The sequence below is a fragment of the Lygodium microphyllum genome, chromosome 8 (assembly GCF_053477565.2).
Source record: "Lygodium microphyllum isolate KBCC chromosome 8, Lygodium_microphyllum_v1.1.10, whole genome shotgun sequence".
Classification (NCBI taxonomy): Eukaryota; Viridiplantae; Streptophyta; class Polypodiopsida; order Schizaeales; family Lygodiaceae; genus Lygodium; species Lygodium microphyllum.
Window position 1 is genome coordinate 47,017,791 of NC_141142.1, and position 15,773 is coordinate 47,033,563.

General features: G+C 39.8%; 1 protein-coding gene across 4 annotated transcripts in view; it reads right to left on the reverse strand.

Annotated features, from left to right (window-relative positions):
* Window positions 1-542: 542 nt before the first annotated feature.
* The window catches only part of LOC148032243 (DHHC-type zinc finger family protein), a 69,332-nt gene continuing 54,101 nt past the window's right edge, over window positions 543-15,773 (reverse strand). Inside the window, exons 10-11 of one of the 4 annotated variants that reach the window (XR_015691593.1) lie at window positions 1,736-1,832; window positions 1,083-1,210 (exon numbers count right to left, since the gene is read on the reverse strand). Coding sequence is in view for 3 of the 4 variants with exons in the window: in XM_087682889.1 (XP_087539015.1) it covers window positions 926-1,210 (285 nt within the window). In the remaining variant the exon portion in view is untranslated. Of the gene's footprint in view, window positions 1,211-1,735; window positions 1,833-15,773 lie in introns of all 4 variants that reach the window. The other 3 variants (XM_087682889.1, XM_087682887.1, XM_087682888.1) reach the window with 3 other exon arrangements.

Sequence of the window (15,773 nt, forward strand, 5' to 3'; positions counted from 1 at the left end):
GAAAGAAATCGAAAAGAAGCTTTGGTGATATGCATTACAAGTCCTAAAGCATTATAGGGGTTATCCTTGATCAATTTAAGGTGTAAGACCCTAGATCTCTTCTTTCCTATGAGATACTTCTAACATACAAATGAAGATCTTCTCCAAATAATTGCCTCTTTGACTTTGAAATCCACCTTTATATATGGATTTCAATACCTTCAAAGAGGTTGTGATAACTCAATCAATCACTAAGGGCACAACCTTAGTCACTTGTTATTTCCTACTTCCAACTAATTGTATACATTCATTCTATCTAACTAAGATTGTACCTTGCTTGCTTATCCATTTTTTTAACCTCAATAGGCATCTTCTTAATTCTCCACTCTATAAAACCAAACAATATCCGAAGCATAAGCACGATGAACTTTTCTTTTTCTTCTAAGCTAGATCATGTAGGAGAGTCAAAAAATTTGGTGTAAAGGAGTACTTTACTCGCAACACACTATCTTGGCGAATTGTCATCACAATCTTGCCTACCAACACCTATGCGCAATTAAATAAGTTACAAATGATAAAGAAATTGCCAAGGTTCAAAAGTACAATCATACAAATCCATGTTGATAAGTTCCATATGAAAAAGAAATTACAATGGTTCAAGCTCATATCTCCATGACAACCATTTCTTGGTTTTGGTGCTTAAAATTTTGGATGCTTACAAAGATGAGCACATTTGGGTACCATTAACCTCACTCTCTAGAGATTCACTTTGTTAACACCAATCAAGCCTATCTCTCCTCCTCCCCCCCCGAAGGTTCCCCGCCCACAGCAGGCCCCCATGCCACCCCGAGCTTGCAAGCTTTGTTCACAAAGCCCTGATTCGGGAAACTTGTGATCTTTTCTTAAGGCTCAACTTTCACATCATTTGAAATGAGAAAAATGACAATCAATTTTCTTTAGGATTTGAGGGCATGTTAGGCTGAGATTTGATTGAACTTGGGAAAAACACCTCAACAAAATTTTGGAAAATGCCTTTATCATACATGTTTTTCTTGCGTGCCATTGTTCTTTGTTGGGGAGCAAACTTTCTGAAACACAACATAACATTACATGAAACTTGGAACCTCTTCTTTGTAACATTTGATGTAGCATCTTTTATCGTTGGATTGTCATTGGCTTGTGTAACATTCAATTGCCTTTGTAATCGTTTGTAGTTCTCCCATTTGAATGTCTGCAACATGAACAGAGCACTAACATAATTGCAATATCTAGGATGACAAACCTTCGTCCAAAGCATTCTAGAGTCCAAATATCCTAATTTCAAAGTGTATCAAGAAAGAGAACACATCACACTGCATGGTATTATGCCATTTAACTAGAACATTCCTACAATATCATCACACTGTATGGTATTATGCCATTTAACTAGAACATTCCTACAATGTCATGCTTTGCCTCAAAAGTACACATTTGCAAATGAACTACTGAATACTTCTGAAACACCTACTGTCAACATTATATAACATCTTGGGCCAAAAGTCAGCACGTACTATGCTTCAAAGTATGCCTACTACTAGACATTCAGAGAACTGTGCACATGCAGAGCAAGCATAACTTTCAGTATTAACAGACAATGCTTTTCTTATTGTCTAGATTCTTCACTACCTTTTAAGATCAGACATTCCTTGAGACTACATTGATCGAGATGTCAGTAGAGATTTCAGACATTGAGGATTGCATTGCAAATCTCAAGTACCTCGTGATAGTGTAGCACAGACAATATTATGTGATTACAGATGTGCAAGATCAACATCAGCTCAGTATCAGTCAAGCTTGTTGGGACACTCAGAGAACTGCAAACATGCAGAGTGAGTGTAACTTTCAGTATTAACAGATAAATGTTTTTCTTGTTGTCTAGATTCTTCACTACTTTTTAAGATCAGAAATTCCTTGAGACTACAGCTGCAGACATTACAAAGGTGCAGTCAAAATGTGCTATTGTCAAAATTATGCAAGCCTTATTGCTTGAGTTTCACTCTCAACTTCACCATTTCAACTTAGTATCTAGCATTCATGTGGCATGCCCGCTCTACGACATCCTTAGCGGCACGATTTAGTGGTCCACCGAGATGACTTTTTAGGTGATGGCCCTCGGTACTCTTTTGAATAACACAAGGTTTGCTACCTAGACTCTCTCGAGTCTAATTCACAACTGAAGGTTTTAGCGGTTCCCACAAGAATTGATCTGAATTTCAGGCTCTAAGTAAATTAAGGTCTCCTATTTGGGTTAACTAGTGTCGGTCTTCGAGCAACTGCTTGTGTTAGATTGCCTGACGGAAGCCCACTCGTACTGCACTCGGTTCAAGGAAAGAGAGAAACAAGGGAGAGTATAAGTATGTCAACCCCTCTACTCGTAAGGCAAAGTCTCACTCCATTTCCCTAAAATGATACGGAATCAAGGTTCTAATTGATTCTATAGGTCAATATTTCTTATACTCTAACGCATCAAACTTGTAAAGAAGCTCTTGGCTTATCGAGACCACCTTGTCTTAGGGTAGATTCGTCAAGAATCACACCCTCCCACTTCCTTCAATTAGATAGTTTAAGTTGTCTACTTACCTGACATTTAAGTTGTGCACATAAAATCACCTTACTTAAATTAATCCTTTTAATCACAATGTTCGTTCACATAATTTAAATCACAACACACAAACAATGAAAATAATTCTTTGAAAAACAACTTCTTTATTTAATAGAGATTCTTATACAAGTGTTTACCTTTCGCCCATACAAAAGAACAGCACAAAGGCCTTTATTTTTCCAAGATTTCCACCCCTAACTAGTACCGGGGCCTCAAGAAGTCCATCCTGAGTCACGTAGGGATTTGGGCGATTCCTAGAGTCTAAGAGTTTGCTGCCCAAAGCCCTAATCACAATGTTCATTTACAAGTGTTCATCTTCCGCCCATGCGAAAGAATGGCACAAAGGCCTTTGCTTTTCCAAGATTTCCGATCCTAACTAGTGCCGAGGCCTTAGGAAGTCTATTCTGACTCACGTAGGGGTTTAGATGATTCCTAGGAGTCTAAGAGTTTACTCGCCAGAGCCCCCATGGTACCCTTAACTCCTCCTGCCCAAGGATCTTTCTACGGAGCAACCTCTCGCCATTGAGGTCGATCCGAACTCTCCAAGGCGACAAGCTAATGCCCCTTGCAAAAGGAACTCGCAACTAGCCTTGAGGGAGGTCTAGCGCACTTTCGTTTTTATCATGTTGCAAACTTAGTACATTTTTATCATGTTGCAAACTTAGTACATAAGAATTTTTTATTCAATTCAATTAACTTCCTAAGTACATCAAGTTAAACTTGTATGCACCGTTACAAGCACAAGCAATTCTTCCTCAAGTAATATTTCTACACAAATAGGGAGGCAATCAAAGTAAATCTTAACTTAGTGGATATTCTTTTCGACTTGGCCCTCTTCCTAGCTTCTTGGATTTATTCTAGTTCCCTTCAGATTTTTATTTTCTAAGTCCCCTTTTCGATATCTTAATTCCAATTAGACTTTCTTCGGTGGATTTTTCCTTGGTTATCATTAGTCTTTGTTCGAAATCTTGCTTGTAACCCTTGTTAAATGTTGGCCGCTTGACCTCATTACAAGTCTTGACTAGTTAAAATTTGTCCTAGTTTATGAAAACTAAGTTGGGACTTGGAATCCCGATTTTTCCTTGGAAACTGCGTGAGTCAGCAAGGCCAGTATTTTTCCTAGGAATTTTAGACTTTCTACTTTTCTCAAAGAAGAATTATATCATCATTTTTCATTATCTCATGACCTAGGATTTATATTCCACTTTGTCATGTTGGTAAAGTGAATTGGTTTACATATCCTAGGTTCTAATAGTTACGTACTCGATTCAATAATTTCTAATGAACTATGTATGCAATTTAATAATTTTAATCTATTTTATAACGGTAGAATTTTTCTCTAAAGAGGGTACTCAACCATTTTAATTACCTACTTTAATTATCTTGATTTACTTTATATGGTTTATGAATGCCAAAGAAAACTATTTCTAGAATAATTCTTTGGATTCATGTATTCAAAAATTCTAAAGAAATACCATTGATGTAAATTTTCACTTTTCCTATAGTTAAAGAAATATTCTGGTGCAATTTCTTACTTCCTAATTCTTACTAAAATTTATTGTGGACTTTTCTAACGATTCTTTATTTCTTTGATGTACTTTATTTATATGTAGCTAGAGATAATTTATTCAATGCATTGCAATGTCATGCAATTTATCCTACCTTTTGGAATTTAAAACTCTAAATTCATAACCTCTAATTATTCTAACATTTCTTTCTTATTGAATTTCCATTAAGCAATAACTTCTTTGCCGAATAATAAAACTCTTCTACTTAGATTCTTATTCAAGTATGAATAAATGATCGTTAATCTACACTAAAACCTGGTTTTGTGTTGCATGTGACGGCATGTTGACCATGTTCGCAACCGTATTTGTAGCTCCCGTGCTCCCCACTCCAAAATATTCTCTCTTCGAGGCCATCATGAGTAGGAAGCCCGCGTGTGCTAGCATTGGATCTTGACAGTCTTTGTCGGGAGTCTCGAGAACGACTATGGGGATTTCTCACATGTTGGGAATTTGACGAACATAATAGGGTGGGATTATCATAGGCTGAAGGAGTACATCTTGGGGTTGTCGATAATAGGATGGAATTATCGTAGGCCAAGCAATACATCTTGGGGTTGTCAATAATGACCTCCTCTTGCTCTTCTTCTTTTCACTCTTTGTCTCCCTTCACTCTCTCTTTTTTCCTTCTCCTACCTTTCTTTGCTTCTTCTTCTCATTCTCTTCTCTTCTTCTCCGCCTCTTCTCCTCCTCTTCCTCTCTTCTCCTCCTCCTCTTCTCTTTTTCTCCATCTTCTCCTCTTCCTCTCTTCTCCTCCTCCTCTTCTCTTCTTCTCCATCTCTTCTCTTCTCCTCTCCCTTTCTTACCCTCCTTTTTCACTTCTCTCTCTCTCTCTCTCTCTCTCTCTCTCTCTCTCTCTCTCTCTCTCTCATACAACAAGTGGCAGCAAAAAACAAAAGTATTAGCCTAAGCCTTGGGCTTAAGCTAAGGCTTTACAGCCTTAGCTTAAGGCTAACAATGGTGTTTCATAATACGCCGGTAACCAGGAGATTGACGATGCCATTGAAAGCCATAGATCTTAGCAAAAGCAGAAATCATAGAACTTGTGGGCTAAGACTCATTAATGCTTCTGCTACACTACTTTAACCACCTACAATACTTGAAAGTTTAAGATTACATGGACAAGGTAGAATAGCCATTATAAAGCAGTTTTTATCGCAAGTGTAAGGTTTACTATATCTCATGAAGCCTTTCTAAGATTTTATTAGATCCTAGACCTTTATTACAACATTCTCTGCTTATGGTGCATCATCACACTTTCCATGGGTCACTCCAACGTAAAAATTTCCATCCTCTGCTCCACGTGTCCTATCCCTCCACCATGGGGTACTCATGCAGTGACACTATCCATGCCTAGTCATCCCATGAAAACATTTGGATCCACCGTGCACACTTCTTGTATGCCTGGTGGGCACTCTGGGACCCATTCCCCAGTGTACTCCTTTCCACAACAATACCCACCCTATCCACCTTATCTAAGCACCACTCTCGTTGCCTCGACCAAGAATGCCTTCGTGGATAAGACTCATTTCAACGGGTCAAATTTCACTACTTGCTCAACTATATGCAGCAAGTGTTTGAGTCTCAAGGTCTTTGGGACCTCATTGTTGGTCTTGAGCCTATGCCTAACTGTCATCTAGCCCACCTTGATTATATTTGTCAATGGCAAGCTCGCAATGCCACAGCCAATGTCGAGCTGATGCAAGGTTTGCTTTCTGAGCTTCACTCAATTACAACACTTCTCTCTTGCATCAAAACATTGGAGTCATCTCATCGATTGCTATGCGGTCAAAGATTGTACTCGGCATATAAACATCGACTTTGAGCTTCAAGAGTTTTCCATTAAGGGGATGATCTAAAAGTCAAGTTGGCCGAATATCGACGGTTACTAGCCAAGTTTGCCACTACCGGCTCTCCGAAGTCAGATGATGATCAAGTCACGTTCTTCTTGAACAAGTTGCCCAACAAATACTTCCATTTTATCCAGCACATTATCTCACTTTCTAGATTGCCAACCTTCAACGAGTTTGAATGTCCGGTCTTGCATTACGCGAGGCTACATGATCAAGTCCACAAGAAGTCCTCCACTCACATCTATTCAGAGGGGTGAGGATTGGTTGCCTCTTCTTCGAGAGCGAAAACCAACAGTAGCAAAAACTCGCAAGATACGAGGGCTAGTTAAAACAAGGGTGACACCACTTCCTCTAACAGAAACAAAGAAACAGCCCCTTTAGCAGCAATTTCCTAAGAAAAATAAGATTTGCATATACTACCAAAGGTTCGAGCCAAGTGGATGAGAAGTGTGGTACCAAGGCCCAAGGTTTACCACCTAGAAAACCACAATAGACTACTATGACTACCTAGTCTAGTGGGGCTACACCTCCTGCTACTGCCCCATCTACTCCTTCAACCCCCATGGCTGCTGGACATGTGGCACACGCACAACCTCAGCGGCCATCCTACTCTACTCCTGAGGGGTTGACTAATTGGTCTACTAGCACTAATCCCGTTGCACTTTATGCATCCATTCCTAGGACCTCCATTGCACCTAGGATTTTTTCCCCACCTTGCTGTATGCATTGGTGGCCACACACTCAACCTTTCATTTTCAAGTCTTCCACTGCCTTTACCCACACATACACATTTGCATTATTGCACTTGTTCGATCAATTCATTTTCCATTTCAGTTTTGTTTTTCGAGCATCTCACTACTAACCTCTATGATTGCATATCTTACTCTCTTTTGTAGATTTTGTTTTTAGTGCAGGGCTAACATACAGGTTTGTTTACCTGGGCTGGACACACGGGATGCGCATCGTTCCATTCATGGCTTCATCTTCCTAGGAGTTTTCCTCTTCTACCAGTGTGGAGGCTTCTCCTCCCAAGGCAGATTGTCCAACCTCTCTCTTGATGCTATCATGGTGGTGACTTCTAGCTTGCTCTTCTAGTCGGAATGCTTCTTCTCATCACGGTTCTTCACACCACACAAAGACCGACATTTGGCTCCTCTTCCTCCTTCGGCATCACCATTCCAAGTTGAGAGGGGATTCCTATTTCTCTTGGTATTCTACAAGTTTTGACACTTGTCTTTTCGACAACGGCCTTTCCCCCCTATTGTACCTTCACCCTTTGCATTGCATGATTTCATCATCTTTGTACTAGGGCACTTGGGTAAGTGAACAATTTCCCCACGAGAAACACTATCCAAGTGGCATATACTGCATGAGCATTTCCAAGCATATACTCATTGTGAAAAGCACCACTAGATAGATCCTAAGTTATTTCCACCAGCGGTTTGTCCATCACACCGCCATTACTTCCTCACCATTCCCTCGTCATCAACATCCTCGAGTGGATGAGTAGCTTGTCTGCTTTGTGATGGATTGGACCTAACTATCCCTCCTCCTCTTGTCTTCTACTCAATTGAACGCAAACCATCTCTCATATAAACAAAAAAAAAAAAGATTCATTGTAGTTCCATCCGCCTTTGTAGGGCTTGCTAGGCCACTGGGCAGCCGACGAGTACCCTTTGTCCAATGCCCTCTACTCTTTGGGGTGACTACTTTGACTCCCTTAGTAAGATAACCATCACCTCTGTAGTCTTGGTACACCACTAGGCAACCACCGTGCACCCTTTGTCTGATGCCCTAGTTGCTTTGGGATGGGACGCCTTGGGCAAATTGGATTGGCCTTTCTTTCTCACCCTGTTTTGGGCCTGAGAGGGAGTGTTGAGCTAAGAAATTCATTCCATACTAATTAGCCACTTAAACAGCCCTAAAACAAGCATAATTAAATGAAAACCCTAAAACGGGAAGTGGTTCGAGAGAGTTCAATGAAAACTGTAATTTAGGAGGGTCCATCCTCATCTATAAATAGATACGCTGCTCCTGTTAAGTTCTATCTCTGTTTGGTGCAGGTTTTCACTCTTCAGTGGAGCTTTTAATCATCTATCTTCTACATTTACACCTCCAATGTGTAGGCGATAGCTAGCGACCCATCTCTCTCATCAGGCGACCTTCTGTTGCTGCATTTGGACCTCTCCATCACCTACTGGTAGCTAGCGACTGCATCTACAGCTTGTGTTTGGTGTCTTCTCTCCAAGCAACATCTTCCTCCATCAGGTGACAACTCCTCCACATCAAAAGCAATAGTGGTTATATTCGCATTTTCAGTTTATGTGAACTTTATGCTTGCTATAATAGTTCTTAATGAGGTTATTTACCACCCTATCCAAGAAGGAAGGTTGGGTTCATAATGAGCTAAGAGTAATAAGGATATGTTTGTAGCATATTTAACTAAATGAGAAAAATTTTTACCTACTATAGAACCCATGCTCTCCCATGATAATGTTAGGCTAGCCTAAGGATATACTAGCCTTGTGTACCTTCAGGAACCTAGAAGATGCTAGCCAAAGAGTGGCCACCAACATGCATGTTTGTTAGCGAGTTTTTGCTAATGAAAATCTGGAGGGGAGAAATAGATCTACATGTGGTTGCATTAAGAGCCCTCCCTAGGAGCGGCTAGATAATCATATGGTGTGAAGTCTAATGTAGCGGCAGGAGTGATAGACCAATCACCCATAACTCCAATTGTCCTAAAAGGTGAGGCTAGAGAAGGTTTTCCCTATAGATATAGGTGTTGGAGGACCACCTCTTAGTTGCCTAGGTTAAGTATTACTCATGGGTGGAGTCATGGTCTACTATGGAGTGCATCTAGGTGAAAGAACCCGGGGCTTGTTATGGCACTTCTCATCTATATGAGTCATGTGCTAACAATGAGTACAAAGCCTATCTTTTAAGGGAATTACTGCCAGATAGATCCAAATTCTTTGGTTTTGTCTCGAGAAGGGTTGTCACCTTTGTTAGGAGTTGCCTTCCCTCCTTGACATTTCTACGATCTTCAAGATTTTCCCTTTGAAGAGGACAATATAGGGGAGGCCTTTTATGGACTTAGTTATATAGCATCACATAATGTAAGAGTTGGCATTCGAACTCATAAACCATGGCAATCAAGGCAACGAAATGACTTGTCACTTGCTCCATGAAGTGGAAGCATTTAGGAGACAGCTTATTTAGGAATAATGTGACTTGAGTATAATCTAACTTTGGTGAGCTAGTGGTCACGAATTCAACAAATAACAGTCTACACTTGCTCATGTCACATCATCGTCTTCCTTAATGGAGAACTCTTATACCTCATGATCAAGATTCATACATTGAGTTCAATCTCTTACCATGTAGTAGTAAATGAGATGACTCCAACAATCAAATACTAGGGGTAAGTGTCGTAACTGTGAGTAAAACTTAGAAAGTAACCCTTGCATTAGCTCGATTATTACTATAGCACTAGGCAAGGATGGGAACCCCCCGTCGATTGGCTACCCCTACTCGAAGCCAACCTATCCTCGAGCGAATGAAGCGGATTTAGGAGCACCTCATTCTAGTAGTCCGACGGCAACCCAAAAAGATATTGTATATAGAGCAGCACTTGAGGATTATCCAAGGCCCATGTTTTGTGCAACAAATCTTTTACATATAAGTGCAGGGAAGAACATGAGAATGACAATACTTTGAACTTAACCAACTTGATCAATTATCACCATGAAAAATTAGAAGAGAGAGAGAGAGAGAGAGAGACATCATGTTGAGAGGAGAACCGGTCCCTCCCCATTTTTCAGGAATTTATTGAAACAAAACCATGGGCACCAAGCGCCCAAATCATATGCAAAAGAGCTAATTTGTTGCAATTCTGAAAACTAGGGTTTTGAAACCCTAATTTTTGCAAACTCTGGGTAGCAAGTTGATTCTCTTCTTTACTACTTGAATTATATCAAGCTAAGTAAAAAGTGTTTCTTGGATGAGAGATAGATAGGAGAATACAAAGCATGCGGCTAAAATTTCAACATGAGAGCTTGTTTCAAATGAAGAGAGAGACCTCTAATATATAGGTGTGAGGCTTGGGTGCTCAAAAGTGAAAAGTAAAGGCTACAAATTACAAGTGTTTGCTGAAACTGACTAGTGTGTGTAGAAACACTTGTCTCTTCAAAATGACACATGTTCTCATCTAGATGCCATATGTCACTTTTCTAGAGAAAAAGCTTCCAAACCTTCTACTCTAAAAAACTCTCAAATGGTTAAGAATTTGAGATAGCTTCTAAATACAAAAATTGTTCATTGTGAAATTTTGAAGCCTTTGACAAGAACAAAATTTCTATTTGAGCAACTTTCAAAAATAGTAACCTCCTAAATTTTAGAAATTGCCAAATTTAGCTTTTGGAGAGCTTCATTATATAGGTTCACCGGTTCATAGCTTGTTTCTTCGATCATGAGCATCTGGTTTCACTTTCTGAAACCACTCATTACATAGGCTTCTAGTCAATGTGACTATCTGAGTGTAAAAGTCTTAGTCATCTAAGCTTTCTAGTCAATTTGACCGCTCGACTAAAACTTTTAATTTCTCTTATGCATCTCGTCAATGACGACCCAAATATAACTATAGGGCATTCTGGTCATTGGTTAGAACAAGCTTGAGTAGAAAGATGAATATTTAATCGTATCTTAAAATACTTAAATAATTCAAATTTCCTTTCAAAATACATGAGCATCAAATTAATTTGGAATCATTGAGTCAATATATCTTGGTAATAATTGATATACAAAAGGTTTGTTACAACTCCTATGGATACGCATCCAAGCTCTTCTTCCCCTTATCAAGTTCAAACAATTTTAAATTTGATCATCAATCATGAAACATTTCCCAAAAACGGATTGAAAATCAACCCATGTCATCAGCTTGGGGCGTAGCCCCACCCACCAAGCATACGCCTTGCCAATAACATGATTTGTATTTGCCTGATGCACTAAGCGTCATCAAATTGATACAAATCAAAATACGCCATCCATTTGGCCAGCCATGAATCGATGTTCATTTCATCACATTTCTCCTCCTCCCCTTAAAGGGATCGGGTTAGCATTGAAGAGGCAACACCCCCATGGCTGCAATCACAAATGGAAAATAGGGAGTGTGCAGCTCAACCAAGTGTCGTTGCATTTCTTTGAATTGGGCTTGAAGAATCGCCACAAGGGACGAATCTCCATAGGATTGGAAAGAAGAAGAGGCTTCATCATGTTGCCCATGCATGTGTTCACGTTCGAGAGAAGCCACAAACGGGCATCCTCCATGTGTTGAGGTTCAATGGGTCCAAGCACATCAAAAGGAGATACACTATGGGAAGCCATGATGATAAGGGGGAATGTATAAGGCGAGAGAAAATAAGAGAATGAAGAGAGTCTATGAGAACGTATGCTGATCACTTTGAGAGAGAGACAAGGCAGATTGGAATGAAGTGTTAGCTTGCCTCATTTGACCATGTTAGTCTATCATCTTGTGGTTGTGAGCTTCAGTCAAAGTGTAACAGAGACATGGGAGCTTTGGCAATTTAGTGTGCATTTCTTTGCATTTTCTCTATCTATGCACATTTGAGTGTGCATTTGCTAGGTTTATGCTGCCTATGTCAGTGCTTGTCAGTGTCTACCAGTGCCAATGGGCACCAGTTGTGCCACGTCAGCATGGCGACTGCATTTATTTCAGTCCAACTGCATTTATGCATTTGTGCGTACTCTTCTATATATAGCAGAGACAATTGGGCAGCTCATTCTCTTTTGTAGGTTTTGCTGATTGCACTCTCCATCTCCAACACTCTCTGAATTCGGTGCTGCCATCATCATCATCATTAGCCTGATCTGGTGCCCTCACTGATGTTGTGGGCTGCCTGCAAGGACTGATCAGTCCTCCCCATTGTATTCGGCATTCTTCTTCAATAAGTGCAGATTTTCTTCCTTCATCTTTTGCTGTCTCTTTCTCTCTATGTTTGTGTTCCTTCTTCCATTGCACATTCTCACATGTAAGACTGAAGACAGTTTATTTAATGCAAATCTATTCTTCTTCTTTTTTTGGAACAGGCAAGGGGATAGCTTAAATATTAAAGAAGAAAAGGAGTGTAATGATAGGAGTCCTACTTCGTTTGCTTCTCTTATCAAATCCCTCCTATAAAAAACGAAAATCCACTAGGCTTTGGCCACGTAGACCATTTAGTCACTCAGGCCTCCACCTTTCAAGCAGCTCACCCCCCTACCCCCCCCCAAAAAGTCCTTTCGAGACTATTCAAGTCAATCGCTCAATACACCCATTCAATACCATGCTACAGCCATTACACTACAGCCGCCACAACGGGCCCCACCACAAGGCTCAACAGGATCGGGTTTGCTTGATGCCACATTAGTCGCAATCTCCCCCCCCCCCCCCCCCTCTCTCTCTCTCTCTCTCTCGTCAAAGACACCTTTCTCTCTCCCCACCATCATAGTCTCTCTCTCCCCAATGCTTAGAATTTACAACAATGTTTATCTTAACATTAAACATAATGTTAAGATTAAAATCAATACTAACATTCAGGCGAGTATTAAATGCTATCATTTTCTTAACATTTAATGTTACATTAACATTGGAATTAATAATAACATTAACATTATATATTAAATCGACAAAAATTACTCTCAACCAAAACTCAAATACCACAAGGTTTCAACTTCCAATGTCGGTTTGACAACCTCCAATGGCTAGGCTGATCACCAATGGTAATATTTTGAAAATTAATTTAATCACAAATTCTTGCTCAAAAAAATAATTCTACCAACAAACGATTAAATTGCCTTAGCCAATTTGTCATCCAAGCAATCTTGAGCATTTATCAACCCTAAATTGACATTAATTAATTAATTAATGCCTAGTTCCTAATGTCACCATTGACATTAATGGCTCATAAAATCTTCTATGTGAAAATCTGTCATTAAGTACCTCCAAGTACTTGACCAATATAACTTATTACAGCTTATTCCTTTGACAACCATTGGCATCTCAGAATTCTTGGGCTATCATTATGAAATAACTAACTTGTGCATCACATTTACAACTCACATTTGCACATTTGATTAACAACTTAATCAAATGCTAAGCAAAGCATCAAAATTTCACAACATAACACATTAGGCCAATTAAGTCAGGCCATCAACTAATTTGTCCTTACGCTATTCTACAACCTTCTTTATCTTCCATTGCACACAAACATTTAGTCATTTATTTTAATCTTCTAGTGCACCTTACTCTCACATTAGCTTTGTATTATTTTATTGTGCTCAATATCAAGCCATCTCGATACGAAGCACCAATGTAAGTTCTAGCCTTTTTTAGTACTTACATGCTACGTTTTGTATTTCAATTAAGGGCTAAAATGGCTGGTTTGCAATGGTTCTTACTAGGCTAAAGACGCAAGTTATTGCCCATTCCTTTGTGTTTCATCTTCTTTTGAGCCTTGCTCTTCTACTCACATGGAGGTTTCATCCATTGAGACAAATCTTCTAGCATCTCTTCTTGCCACCATTGCAATTGCTTCTCCCTAGCTCTTCCAATTGGAGTGATTCTTCATCCTTCTTCACATGGTTCTCAACACCACACAAAGACTGACATTAGGCTTCTCTTCTTTTAGCATCGACATCCATGGTTGAGCGGTGGTTTTACCCTTTATTTTGTATGTACAAGTTTCAACATTGTCTTTTTATCCTCAACATTGGCATCCCTTTTTTGTGTATATTCTCCTTTGCATTACAAGATCTTCATGTCATTTTTGTAAGAGGGCACTTGGGCAAGTGAACAATTTGCCTATGAGGGACACTGTCCAAGTGCCATTTTGTTGCATGAGCATTCTCATTTGAATTGTATAGCACTCTTCTATGCATCTCATTGTACAAAGCACCCATGAGCACCCTACTTACTCCAATCTTGAGTAGTCTCTACCTACGATTCAATTGCCTACATATCCCTTCATACCTCTTAATCCATACTTCATCATAGGTACCCTTGTCGATGGCTGTGTACATACTATGTTTTATGACTTGCAAGCCAACCATCCCTTTCTACTAATAGGCACAAAAAAACGCTCAAAGTGGTTTCTATATTGCCTTTGTAGGTCCTAGTAGACCACTACATAGCCAATGTGCACCAATTGACCAATGTCCTAGCTACTTTGAAGTGAGACCTCTTAAGGTAAATTTGGTGAGATTTGCTTAGCAAATCCCTCAATTCACACTTTGGGCTCAAGATTGGGTGTTCAACTAATAAGTTATGTCACACAGTAAACCTTTATTAGTTCATTAAATATCCCCAAAACTCAATGCACTTAGTGTCCCAAAAGCAAACCCACTAGCTTTGGCTAGTTCCATCTCTATAAATAGAGAGTGTGGTAGGTCACTTGCATCCCCTTTGCCATTCGTCACCATCATCTCCATTAGCCTCCACAACTTCTTCAGCGGCCATTCAACACTCTGTCATCATTCTTCAAACTGCTACTTTTGTTGTCTAGAGCAGGCCAACTTCTTCTCACCAACTCTTGGAGGTCTTCTACTACTACATTTGGCTTCTTATACTGCCGCCCAGCCTGCTGGTCACTTGTGCAGCCTGTGGCTATCATCAAGCCAAGCTACACTTACGATCTCCAACTACTTCTCAAATTCGCCAACTTCTGGTCTACTTTGGTGACTATTGATCAAGTCACGCTAACTACCACATCATCACTCCACCTGCCAATTGCTGCACTTTCAATTTTCCAACACCTCACAGCATCAAAATGACTTGTATTTGCATCTACAAGATGCCATTTTTGCATTTTAGCACTTTCTCCATCAGCCTCTGCTTCGATTGGTGGTTGTTGCACACAAGATCCATCTTTGATTGACGTCACACTCTGACACCTCCCTCAATCCACTACTATGAGAGTCATTGGCTGTTAGACTACTCTCTCTTCGACAATTGCGTACATATCATATTTTGCATTTTTGTGTTTTTGTGTTTTTGTCTAAGTTATTGTATTTTAGTCATGTTTGTACATTTTGTTTTTTCTTAGTGCAAACCCAACATGTGGATTAATTTTTTATCACATGGTTAAGTAAATGTTACACATGTGAGGTGTAACTGGGATTAGAGTAAATTTACGAGCCCAAGACCCGAGGAAATCACGGGATGTCAAAGGAAAAAGCTGCTATAAGTTATGTTGCATGGATACTTGGTGGTATCTGGTGTCAATTGTTGGCCTAGGTCATTCATTTGGCCATAAGTGTCAGTTGGTGACACTAGAGAAGTGGCGTTTAATGATACCTAGCGCCAATCTAATGGTCAAAGAAGGCGCAATGACACTCGGGAATGGAAGTTGCCTAGCTAGTCATATTATTTTTCAGGGCACTGAAGTAATTATTAGATTAATTTTCAGTATTTAAAGACTGAAAATTATTATTTATTTATGGATAATGCTGGAAAAACCATTTAGGAAGGCTGCCACTTGTCCAAAATGCCCATGCAAGACTGAAAAACGTCTTTAGAGGTTGGAGAGAGGCATTTTTAGTATATTCAGCTTGCAAGAGAGAAAGAGGAGACGTTGTTGGTTTGATTTGCAGCCATTTGAGGACCTTCTGAGGCAGCCAAGGGCTGGAGAAGACCAATCAACATCAGCAGATGACAACATCTACAGGCTGTTGAGACAG